The sequence below is a fragment of the Gossypium arboreum genome, chromosome 11 (genome assembly GCF_025698485.1).
Source record: "Gossypium arboreum isolate Shixiya-1 chromosome 11, ASM2569848v2, whole genome shotgun sequence".
In the NCBI taxonomy this organism is placed as follows: domain Eukaryota; kingdom Viridiplantae; phylum Streptophyta; class Magnoliopsida; order Malvales; family Malvaceae; genus Gossypium; species Gossypium arboreum.
Genome location: NC_069080.1, coordinates 135,945,366 through 135,957,971, shown reverse-complemented (window position 1 = coordinate 135,957,971; position 12,606 = coordinate 135,945,366). Strand labels below are relative to the sequence as shown.

Genomic DNA, 12,606 nt, shown 5'->3' with positions numbered 1-12,606 from the left:
ATCACTTTAATCAGAATAATTAAGTATGTTAATTATTTAAACCAACTAATGTGATTGATAAAATAGATGACTAAATTATGTCAAACTAAAATATATGCTAAATACTAAGCTTTGGCAAAGTAGAGGATTAATATTAAAATTTTACCGTTATCTTATAAGGAAAAAAGAAAAGAAAAGACACATGTGATGATAGAATCACTTAGGAGCTTCTTTTATATAAATAATTGTTGAAATTATAAACATTGAGGTAACAAATTATGTAAAAAAAAAAGTACAAAGAGTAAATCTTAAATTTAAGCATAATATAAGGATTAAATCTTAAATTTTATCTCAAGCTGACATATATGAACCAAATTTTAACAGTAGAATTGGATAGAACTTTTAATTGAAGGACATGTTTGCTCTTTGGTGTAAAATATATACACTGATTTGTCCACTTTTTGAGTAGAACGGACAAAATACAATTAGACTCGTAGTATAAGGCCTTCATGGTACTATTACTGCAAATCATATAATATAAGTTAAAGCAGCCCACTTTTGAATAAATTAAAACAATGAATTAAACCCAGAGAAGACATATGAGGTACATTGCCAAAGAAATTCAAGAATGTTGGCCTGTGTGTGAGCGATCCTTAAAAAGGCAGTGAAACTAAAAGGAAATGGGCAAAATAGCTTGAATAAATAAATAAAAACTCTTTGAGGCAACATCACAATCAATATGGAAACTAACCACAACTGAATTTATCAAAATGACAAATGCAAAAGACCTTAGACAGAGCAATCCAAGCATCTTATTATATTATATACCAAATGAAATCAATTTCCCAGCGATGTGGTAGCGAGTTAGAATGCGAACCTCGAAGGAAGTGCGCAAACCAGTGGAGGTTAATGCTCATTCTCATTCTGCTCTATCTTGTCCTTCGGTTTTCAATCTTCCTTGTTGGTTTTAGCAACCTCTTGAGAACCATCAGCTCCAGAAGGGTTCGCTTCACTCAAGTCTTCCTTATTGGTTTTGGCAACCCCTACAGAATCATCAGCTTCAGAAGGGTTCACTTCACTTGAGTCTGCATCAGCTGCTACATCGAAATGATACTTGTGGATCAACTGAATTCAATGATTCCAAAAAAGATAGTCAAAAGAGTACAAGTGTTCTTACTAGGTGGGGAGGTTACTGCAGGAGTGCTGCTAGTGGATATTGAAGGTGATACATCAGGCGATTGTTTCTTCTTTTCAGCAGTAAGAACAGCCGAAAGAGCAGCTATGGCTGCCGCTCTTTGAGATCCTCCCGGATTAGACCTGACAGGTTTTGGAGCTGAGGTTTTGGTTTCTGCTGATGGATTAAATGAAGCTGCTAAAGCTGCTAAAGCTGCAGCTCTTTGTGTAGATCCACTTTGATTTGATGGGGTGCGTTCCTAGGTGGCAATAATGGTGCATATCAAGTATGTTAAACTTGAAAGCAATGTACACTATAATGAATGGTCTGAATTCTCGAGAAAACAGGCACAACAAACTTCAGTCATAATCACCGTGTAAGAAAACAATATTAGATTTTGACGCACGCGCGCATACATACACATATACAAAAAAAAGAATTTAATGGCATAAGAAGTTTATTACCAGAGTGGATGATTTGCGAGTAGCAGATTTGAATGCATTAGTTAAGGCAGCTAAAGCTGAAGCCCTTTGAGTTGGACCCCCTTGGTTCGCAGTGGACTTTTCCTGTCTTGGCAGCATGATTCGAACGATCAGGGAACCAGATTAGTAAACAAGTATCATCATTTATTGGCATAAGCAGTTTATTACCGGAGGGGGTGATTTGGAAGGAGATTTATTGAATGCTGAAGTTAAGGCAGCTAAAGCTGAAGCCCTTTGAGTCGGAGCCCCTTGGTTCCCAGTGGTCTTTTCCTGCTTCGGCAGCATAGCTTCCATCTATAGGAGAAACAGATAAGTAAATGAGTATTTTCTTTTTAAGAGAAATAGCATGATTGTCTTCACATAAGATCTAATATCACTGTCTTAATTTACCAACAAAGACTACAAGGACCAAAGGCTACTACTAAGGGGCAGCCGGTACTAAAATTCAGTGTCATCTGTAGCAGATAATATTAGAAATTCATTTTAAAACTTTGCTCTAGGCATACTGCCGAGAAATTTCCTCTTTATGAATTAAGTTAGCAACAAAATGCTAATGGAAAAATGGTTCTTAATGTCCACAATGGATAAGAAACTAAAAGCTTTTAACGCATTAAAGAAGGAATACGGGTTATAACAGGTTTCATTCCATCGAAACAAAATCTGCTTCAATAAGTTATGTTCCTTGCAATTGCAAATTAACTCCCATTTAAATTTTAGGAACCGAACTTCACTTGATAAACTTCGTCGAGAGAAAATTTCAACTTCATGTGAATTAAAGAAAGAATTCACCTCTTCAACTTGGCTTGGCCCAAAGAGCAATGCCAGCTTCTTCTGGTATGAGTTTCCATGCACCTGTGTTCCAGAGAGAACATCTAAGTATAAATATTAAACAGAGGAAGTTGAAGGCAACACACTTGAAAGGAACAATGAACCGTGTTAGTTGAAGAGCTTTTAGCATTCAAAGAAACAACATAGGTACAATAAGATTTTCAGTGTGTATAGAAGTATTGGTACTTTTTCTTATTTGGGGTACACTGCAAGTGACAACAGTAAGGTAACAGTGATGTTATTCAAGACAAAAGAATCTCTCAATACCATGAATTAAAATTTTTAATTATTCGATGATGCTTTCTTAAAACCAATGCTCATTCTAGTCAACTCCCTCTTTCATTTCCATCATTAGTTAAATAGCCGCTTAATATTATATTTGAAGGCTAAAGGTCTGATAAATTATTACACAGGCTCTACAACAAAAATACATTCAAACATTTCATCATATAAAAAGGATGGAACTGGTTTAAACCATAAGGGTGGCATTTTCTCAACATTGTCTGTTTTGCATAGACAAGCTGAAAATACAACTTGTGATAATATTTCTGGTTGATAAAGAGAAAAGTGGTCTAACAATAAATGAAGTGACAGTAAAGGATAAAGTAAAAAAATTCCATTCAGGGACAAACATACAGTAGCTCGGTTGGGATCCCATGAAAAGAATGTTGTGAAAAAGCAGGGTTCGTTTCCTTCAGTAACTTTGTAAAGTGGAACCTTTGGAGACAAACCGTATAGAGATGAAGCCCTGTCTATATATTCCTGCAAAAAAAAAAAAACTTCCAAAATGAATAATGAGCATATCAGAACAATAACATGACAAAGGAGCCAATGTTTGTTCCTCACCTGACCAATTTTGAAAACATTTTCTTTTTCTTTGACATCTACACATTGACCAACCCAAACAAACACTTCAGCACGTGTGTCAAGTATCAAAATATCTTCTGTCAAGAGATCATCCTGAGAGAAATTGTAGACTTCCTCCACCTGCAAAAAATAATGTAAACTACATATTGAAGACACTGGATATATGTAGGAACTAGTTTCAGTTATAAACTCACCTCAAACTTTCCTGTGGCATCCACGTGGAAACAGACAATCATGGAAATAACAGTTAGAATGGTAATATGCTTCATTAATAACTGAGGGAAGCAGTAAAAAGTCTTAGAGCCCAAATTAGAAAATAAAGCAAAACACGTATATGAATAAGACGCAAACCTTTTTTTATTAAGAGAGAATGTGAACATACAAACCTTTTTTATTAAGAGAGAATGTGAACAAGTGGGGATCCCGGATGGTCTCAGAAGATTCTATTTCGCTGGTATAACTTTTTTTCCCTCCAAGTGCAAGCCAGAAGGCATTGCTCTCTTTCCCTTCTCTAGCACGCTTAAGAGAAACTCCAGGCTAAATGAAAAGAAAGATTATTAGATGATTCATTGACATGGGGGACGGAGTTGTGTGAAAGAATTAGGCATTGCTACTATTGATTTTATAATTAATTGCAAATCACAAGCTTAAAGCCAGATGTTATGCAAAAGATGAAACTGAACCAAGTGTTTGAGTATATTTTAAGTTGTCCCACTATATATTCAGAGGAGATTAAAAGTAAAAAAATGAAAGGGAACTTTCAGATACCTATATAAACAATTCTTAAAAAGCACAAAACAGTTATAATCAGTTAAAGAACTCTGGCCAAATGAACACTTAACTGCAACATTCAACTCAAAAGAACTATAATCATTTTATAAGAATTAAATCTTTCCATTTAATTGATACAAGATATATAGGCATATATCCCTGTTATAATACTCTGTAGGAACCTAGATGCTATACCGTAACTCTATCAGGTCATCAACAGGTTTCTAAATAAATGCACGCTTTTTAATCTTGTGTCACTTTGATTTGAATCCCAAAGTAAACAACTTTCTATAAAGAATCTACCTCCAAAAATGCGGCAACTTTAGCAGCTAATTGCTCCTGTTTACGGGTGCTTTGGTTTCCATGCCATAAGTAAACTGAAGATCCAGATTTCAGGAGGAAACATTCTGCCGAGTTCAAAGATGTTGCTACCTGAACAGTAATTGTAAGGACAAGGAGGTATTGCTGTTAGGATATAAAAAGAATAGATAACCTCGCTGAAGGCATCACAACAAAACACTGCAGGAATACAGTTTGATCACATAGGTGTAGCTTGTATCTTGCTATTAGTAAGATAAGTGAGGGAGAAAAATTTTGCACTTTTGGTCCCTTTCTGTCCTTCAACATCCACAAACAGGTTAGGGACACTTAAACCAATCCCAAGTCTTTCATATTCCCATCTCTTGAGTTAACTGAGTATTCTTTTAGCTGCCTCTTTTAGTTATAAGGCCTACAAGTTTTGAAACACATCAAGCTTCCTTGATGAAGGGAAGTCTAGGCTTCTCTATGTTGCGTCCTAATTGATTAAATCAACTGGTTTGACACTCATAAAGTTAAAACTTTCTCAAATAATAAAAATCTTCATCTATCATTTTCAGTATTCTATGTCATTAATGCTGCAACAAAGCTAGCAACCCAATTTCTCTTATGAGAAATGAGAACTAAGAGTGAGATCGCTTGGATAATGTCACACAAAAATTAGCATAAAATTTAGTAAAACGATAGCAAAAGCAACATGACATTCAACTGGACAAGTTATTCCATAGTAAAGAACACTGTCAATCATATTACCACGGTCTTTTCATGCATGACTTTGACAATGAAACAACATAATTCCCCACAACTTCAGATGATAAAACAGATAGTTTACATGTGTACAAGTTATAACTTTCAATCAAATTTCTCAAAATCAAAGAAAAGTTAAACTGCCAACTCCTCACTGCAAACTGAAAAAAGGCAATATATGGTAGCAACAGGAAATATTAGGATCTAAAAGTAGTGGCATGCAAGACAAAAGTTAAACTAGACATTTGAATGTAAGTTATATGAAAACACATTCATGCATTGGAAGTTTAAAACCAACCAAACATACCGCATCAACTTGCAATACTTTATTATTGTGTGTGGAGGTTCCTGATATGCGAAATAGAGCAACACGATCTGCTTTGTTGGTTTCATCCGTCAAGCCTTTGTCAGCAATACTCTTTTTGTAACCAGCGCTTAGACCACCCTAAATAGGATTCATAGGAAAATTGGTCGATAACCTCCAATTTAAAAAAAAAAAAAAAACTTCCAGGAAATTGGTAATGAGATTCTAAAACTTTGAGGTAGAATTGAATACCTTAAGGACCACCATAGGTTGAAAAAGTGTGATGAATTGGGGTGGCTCTTTACCCTCAATCACTCGACCCTGCAAGAAGCATCTATTAGAAACAAAAGCATTAGAATCATAGTAATCAGCCAAATTTAATATGATACCTGAACAGGCCTCCCCTTATATGAGTTAGAAATTTTAGTAGCTAGCTGATAAGCCGTTTTTTGGTCCTCCTGAATTGAGAAATATACTTATTTTTAGAAAGTGGAAATGATTCTCACTATAATTAAGTCCTTCACGTTAACAATGTGCAACACCTCTCTCTTCTATGCAAAGAACATGAAGGACGGGAGCTACAAATGGGAAAAGTATAAAGCCAAAGCAGAGAACATGCCGAACAATGTAGGTACTGTCACCACTATATAAGCTAGAAAAGAATGCACCATATAAAGAACAATAGATTATAAGGAATATGTTAAAATTCTCAAATAATAACATTGACAAGAAAAGGGAACTTGTTGCAAAAAAAGAAGAAAAAGAAAGTATAAAATTATATCTATAAACATAAAATAAGAGATACTCTAGGTCACTAGCAGAGATTCAGTGATTAATGCTCATTTTCATTGGGAAAAAGTATAGGAGCTTTCCAATCCCTTTTTCTTTTTAAATTTCATGTAAGAGATTTTATGTTTTTCAATTTTGTTGTAAGTGTTATCTTCAGGGTAAAATGGGTACTGTGGTGATACTGTCAGTTCCCAGAATGGGTGTGGATCTATGCCTTAATTTTCTTAAATTTATCTTCTTTTATTTGTTTAATTGTCAGTAATATTAATTCCCAGACAATAGTTGTTCTATTTTGTCGATGAAGAAATTCTCCCTACTGTTCATAGCCATTGCAATGCGTCCAGATTAGGGACTCCCCTAAAGACAAACCAGTTCCAGCATCAATTGTAGCAATCGAAATTATAATAGGATCCCTATTTTTTACTTGTCCTCAGTTATTCTTGACTTAAACTGAAGTGATGCACTATTGTTATATGCATTTATCGGCGTGTTCACTGTTTACAAAGCCTGATCTTACATTTTAGAGAATCCGATAGTTGCTAAAAAATTTCTACCCTCCATCAATGGTTCAATTTGCAGGTGCATTAAGATTGACCAGGGACTAAATCAATCATGCCTTAGATTGCCTAGATAGAGTAAACCAGCTGAAAAGAGAATAATTAGGTGGATCCCGAATCCAGATTAGCAGTCCAAGTTTATGATTTGGATGAAATTCGGAAGTCAACTTCTAAATTTTGTTTTAGGGGGAGGCACTAATATAGGAAGCCTCTCTATTATTCTTTCCGTAATAAGGAGATCACCTTGGCGGCACTCTTGTCTGTGTTATTTAACATCAAATCCACTGTTTCAAATTGTTAGGTGGAAGGCAGGTCTATCATGAACAAAAATTTGAAAATGACAGAAAGGGCATATTACTTGAGTTGTTTCTAACCCAACTAGGAACTGTGTAAATTACCTCAATGCTATCCTTTCCAATCCAACAGCAGAGAAAGTAATCTTCTTTCCTTTCACCTGAGTGGTAGGAATAAAGCACAATGTAGCAGTCTCCACTGTAGAATTTACCAAAATCAGCTTCTGGCAATGGCAGCTTGGCACCGTCATTAATGTACCATACCTGAAAAACAAGCAACACCATACTCATATATATAGTTAGTGTCTTTAAGTCCAATACCAAAAACCAACTAAAAGCAGACTATTCACTGGACCTCCATCTTTCCACCGTCTTCAAGCAAAGCTGGAACTTCTTCAACTACTTGAACACTTTTAATTGTTCCCTTGACCCCAACTCCTTGTTGCTTCAGAAAAGCTAGCAGTAGAAAAACACCATTCAATAAAGTTAACCACAAAATATGTTATTTGTGACTTGTTTAAGGGGTCCTACCGGCTACTTTTCCTTTTCCTTTTCCTTTTATTTCCTCACCACCAGGAGCTGTAGACCCTTCTGGCCAAGAATCAAATTTGGACTTGAATGAATTGTTTTCATAGCCTTGGATGACACGGGTTATGCGTGCTATTTTTGCTCTATTCTCACCAGTAACAAAGTCCTGGAGATAAAAGATTAAGAATGAGAATTCATATTCTTTAAACACATGAAGAAATCAATGCTATGCGTCTAGCTATACCTCAGCGACTCGACTGGCAGCTTTTCTGTCCTCTACTTGTGTCGCTCGTCCAACCCAAACAAAAACCTCAGCACCACAGTCTAGTAGATAGCATTTGTTGTTTCCGAGAAGGCCTTTTGATAGTTCACCTTCTACAGGCTTCATCTCACCATCAGTTATGCTACAGGAACAAGATGATTCCAAATTATCAGTTAAAAAGGGCATATACCTTTAAAAACAATGGTAATAATAAACCAATATTAACTAAACAACTTTAATCAGGGGTGCCTACTCATTTGAAATGCCCCTGAAGAGATGCTCTACCAGAAAACAAGTATCTAACCAAAGAAAGTTCAGTTCATCTATATCAGAAATAATAATGATGACCATATGAAAATTCTTAATGCTGTTTAGCAAACAATTTAAAATAGATCTACATAAGAAGGGTTATCATATCCGCTCAAAATATCTTTTTCCCCCTTTACTTTTTGAATAATAAATACAACAATTGATTTAGAGTGTATGGACTAAATAATTTAAACCTTATCTTTAATGCTGCCTCATGACTTCAGTACAAGTCATAACATTCTTGATAACACACTAAAGAATCTGATTTTAGATTTCTGACAGAGTAAAGATGACAGATAGGAATTCCAAAAGAACATGTGAGAAACATATGATGTTTAGCAGATTAGATAAAACTAAAAAGGCTTTTGTGAGTTTGAAAAGTAGATAACAGTTTTAGAGTTGGCTGCTTTTAGACTTACAAGGTTTCACACGTTCACAGGTTGAGATTTATGGGTAGATATTAGGCAGAAGAGGACGGCTTCAATTTAAGATTTTTTATATTAAAGGTAATAGATTAAAAGTGAAATATGAGGAAGCTTAAGGATTTCAAGTACATAAAAAGAACATTTGATGCTGTCTTGCAGCAATGAAAAGAACAAAGGAAGTTATGAATGTCTTCCACACCGGTGAACAGTTTCTTGGCTTGATTGCTTAATGTTATCTGAGTGCAAGAGGTTGGGGCTACAGGCTTATTAATTTTCTTGCAATCAATAAGAAACTAAAGTACTGTTACCAACATATGACTAGCATGCATTGTCTTAGCTTCTAACTTCAACAAAATTTTAGGCGTGCCAAAATCTTCATTTCACTGGTAGCAGAATAAACAGAAGACACAATTACAGAATTACCTATAAAGTTTAGTACTAGTAGTCTCTGGAATTACATCATCTTCAGCTGTAGCCTTCTTGTTTAATGGAGCAAAACCACCAAGGAGGACCCAGAACTCGCCAGAGTTTGACCGAGTATACAATTCCCCATCCTCTGGCAGGGTGAATACATTTATGCATATACAAGTTAAGCTTGATAAAGTGCCAGCTAAATAAATAAACCTTGCACGCAATTCAATTAATACTTCTAGAGAGGTAGAGAATACATAGTAAGAACATTGTTTATTACTGTAAATCAACGCATCCTTACCAACAATCGCAACACTACATGTACCATCATGATACTTTTCCTTTAAAAACTGAACAACTTCCAATGCCTTCGCCCTTTCCTGAATATTAGAATTTACACCATTGAATTGATAAATCTTATTCCGAGTGTCCAGGATAAATACATCATCATGATTCAGTGAAGACCGAGCAAAAGGAACCTGCACCATCATAATAAAAATGGTATTTTCTGATATCTACAATAGGTCTCATGTTAAAAACTTTACAATTAATTCATGAACCTTCTCTTTCTTTCTTTATTTTTTATCCATATTCATCAATCATTCTTATGTAAAGAGACTCTACTACCTGCTTCAATTTCACAACCCGTTTTCCTCTGCAGACGTATAACCGTGTCTCGAACTCCTCTTCTTCAGGCTTTTTAAATCCCGAAGCAATGCCACCCTCCAGTGGTATAATGCAAGGTTTAAAGTATGACAAAAATTTGTCAGATTCATGACCTTGAAGTTCCCTGTGCTGCACAGCACGCCCTCCTAGTACTGCATCTAGCTCAACAGTTTTAATAGCAGCTGCTAGAGCTTCATCCTGCTTGATCCGACACCATCACAAATGATGTTTTAGTTCATTTGGAGTTACATTTAAATCCTCAACAAACTAAGAAAAGTAAAAGAAAATGAAGCAAAAGTACACCTGACTGGTATCTTTCCCGATCCAGAAGTGTATGTCATACAGATTTGAACCACCCTTGCCAGGTGTTGTCTACAAAAAATATAGAGAGAAAGCAAATGAGACACAAAAATAAAGGGGCAATGATTCACCTTATATGATTTATCCAGGCCCAGAAATGCATGTCGTGGGCTTGCATACAAACAAGAGCAAGAGGGAGAGAGCGAATGCACCTGTAAGACAATGTAAGAATCCCCCATGTAGAATTCTCCATAGTTAGACTTTGGCAACGGAACTGGCTGAAAATTCTCAATACGCCAGATTTCAATCCCGCTACAAGATGTCAAGTGCAACAGCCTTAAGGTAAAAAATTATTGGGACATATAAGCAACGTAAGCACACATCTTAAAAAGAAAAGAAAGCATTTGTAGTATCTTTTTTCTTTCTACCGCTGTGGTTAGAAGAAGATGAAAAGAACTTAGTGATCAATTCCAGTCCCGCTTATCAAAAGAAAAGAAAGAAAAAAACAATATACTCATATATTAAAAGAAAAAGTAAAAAAAATAAAAGTACATAACTTCGCAACTTATATGCCCTTCATTTTAAGGATACGGTTTCTGACCCGCTCCTTGAAATGCAGGATCCAAAAGTTTTACAGAGCTAGACATTTCTCAGAGTTTTTCTTCGTCAGTGTTCCTTAAGCAAAAATTGTAAAGCTCAACACGAGAATCCAACCTTCAGCAGTCTGGAAGTACGAAACTTACAAGAGAAAATACAGGTATCAGGTCATGCAAGGAAAAAAAAATTAATTTGCAGTGCAAAATAAAAATAAGACAACCTTTTTAACCAATGCTTACAACATTTTAAGCAGTCTAAAAATATGTTCCTATTTCCCAAAATTGTTATTAAGCAGAAAACAAAAGAAATAAGTTTGGCTTTTGATAGCAGCATCATTCGAAAAGAAATAAGTCCTAGCTTTTCACAATCTTCATCAACAAGCCAATATAGGCAGCACATAGGTTCTACCATGGTCCAGTATTAAGAAATTTCACACAAACTGCATGATCATTATATAATGATCCCTTTATCGGAAAAAAAAAAGGAAAGAAAAAGAAGTAGCCTAACAAATTGCAAAAAGACAATTATATAAATAGCAACTTTTCAGCTTGAATAAACATGAACCGTGTGTTCTGTCCATGCAGCTAGCATTGCAGGATTCAAAACATCAAGATGATGTTCCCATAATTAGCATTACAATCAGAATTTTTCATTAAAGTAAAAAAAATAATCATACCCTATATGCACTGGTTTGCCAACGTCGTATGATTCAGAAATTGATAGACTCCTCTATTGTCCTATTCCTTAAACCAATAATCCATCATTTTCGTACTAAAAGTCTAAAATAACAAAGAACCATTTACCCTACGATAGCCTAGTCCCAAAATTTGTTTGCAGTTGTTCCAAGCTCTTAGAGAATACCCTCTTCAATCTCTCTCAAACCGCCATGCTGGGGCGTAGATGCCCTCCAAAATGGTAAATATTCCTTTTAGTCCATTTGAAGTTTATGAAACTATACATTAATAAAATGGTAAAATTCACTTTGGCTCCCCCAAAATTTAAGATTCGTTTCTAACCCCTCCTAAAGCAATTTTCCTGCTTCGGCCCTGCCGTTACTACATCCTAGAAATCACTCATAATAAGCACTCTGAGTGAGCATTGTACTGAAATTCGCTAGGCATCAAAGGATTTTTAGCACTAGCGCGGTAATGCATTAAAAATTACTAGAAAAATATGAAAAGTTGACATCAACAACAATTCAAAACGAAAGCTAATGTTTCCTTATCTGTATAATGCTCATTAACAGTAAGAAATCAAATCATTTCCCTAGCTTTAACGATATATAAATATATTTAACAAGAAGCTTAAAGACAAAAAAAGTGTACGAGAAAGTTATGAAAAGTTGACACCAGTATCATACATGATTTAAAAAACTAGAGAAAAAGAAACAAAGCCCATTAAAATTATGACAAAATAAAGCATACCCAGAAGAACAAACATAAAATCAAACAGGAACAAAATGAATATCCAAATCAATTATAATCTAAAAGAAAAAGAATATCAAATCAATGACCTTCGCTTTATCACACAGAAAAAAGAAAAAAAAAACATAAATACAAAAGGAAAGATACCTTGACAGAGAGATTGAGTATGAAGAAGGGGAGAAACAGAAGAAAACAGAGCTGGAATTTTTTTTTATTAAAAAAAGGTTAATTATTGCAGTTTTTTAGCGTTGGGTGAGTTCTTATTTCCAAATTTTATCTAATAATAAATATTATTATTTAGAATTGTTTTTGAGATTTGCAAAATGTGAGACAGAGAATTGCTTGAATGAAATTATCATGGTGAAGCGAGATTAGAGGTTCTTTTTTTTTTTCCTTCTGTTTCGGTTACTGTTTGGTTGGTGGGAAAATATTTGTGAGAGCTCGAGGGAGTGGCGAAGTTGTTATTTTAGGCAAAATATGGCACTGGTCAATCATCTTATGATTTTAGCTTTTGTCTTTTCCTTCCATTTGTTCGGTAATGTACGTTCATTTCAGTTATGAAATGGGTAACTAAA

General features: G+C 35.0%; 1 protein-coding gene across 1 annotated transcript; it reads right to left on the bottom strand.

Annotated features, from left to right (window-relative positions):
• Positions 1-535: 535 nt before the first annotated feature.
• Positions 536-12,318, bottom strand: LOC108472940 (villin-3-like). The gene is made up of 23 exons (XM_053021633.1): positions 12,179-12,318; positions 10,602-10,748; positions 10,223-10,322; positions 10,014-10,082; positions 9,672-9,908; positions 9,346-9,523; positions 9,057-9,189; positions 7,882-8,041; positions 7,641-7,803; positions 7,465-7,565; positions 7,215-7,373; positions 5,860-5,928; positions 5,723-5,791; positions 5,474-5,611; positions 4,405-4,533; positions 3,709-3,867; positions 3,310-3,450; positions 3,100-3,225; positions 2,425-2,487; positions 1,804-1,929; positions 1,618-1,719; positions 1,157-1,412; positions 536-1,076 (listed from the first exon to the last, which is right to left on the bottom strand). Exons 2-23 carry the CDS (start codon positions 10,655-10,657, stop codon positions 928-930), a joined length of 2,883 nt encoding a protein of 960 aa, XP_052877593.1. The 5' UTR covers positions 10,658-10,748; positions 12,179-12,318; the 3' UTR covers positions 536-927.
• Positions 12,319-12,606: the final 288 nt, after the last annotated feature.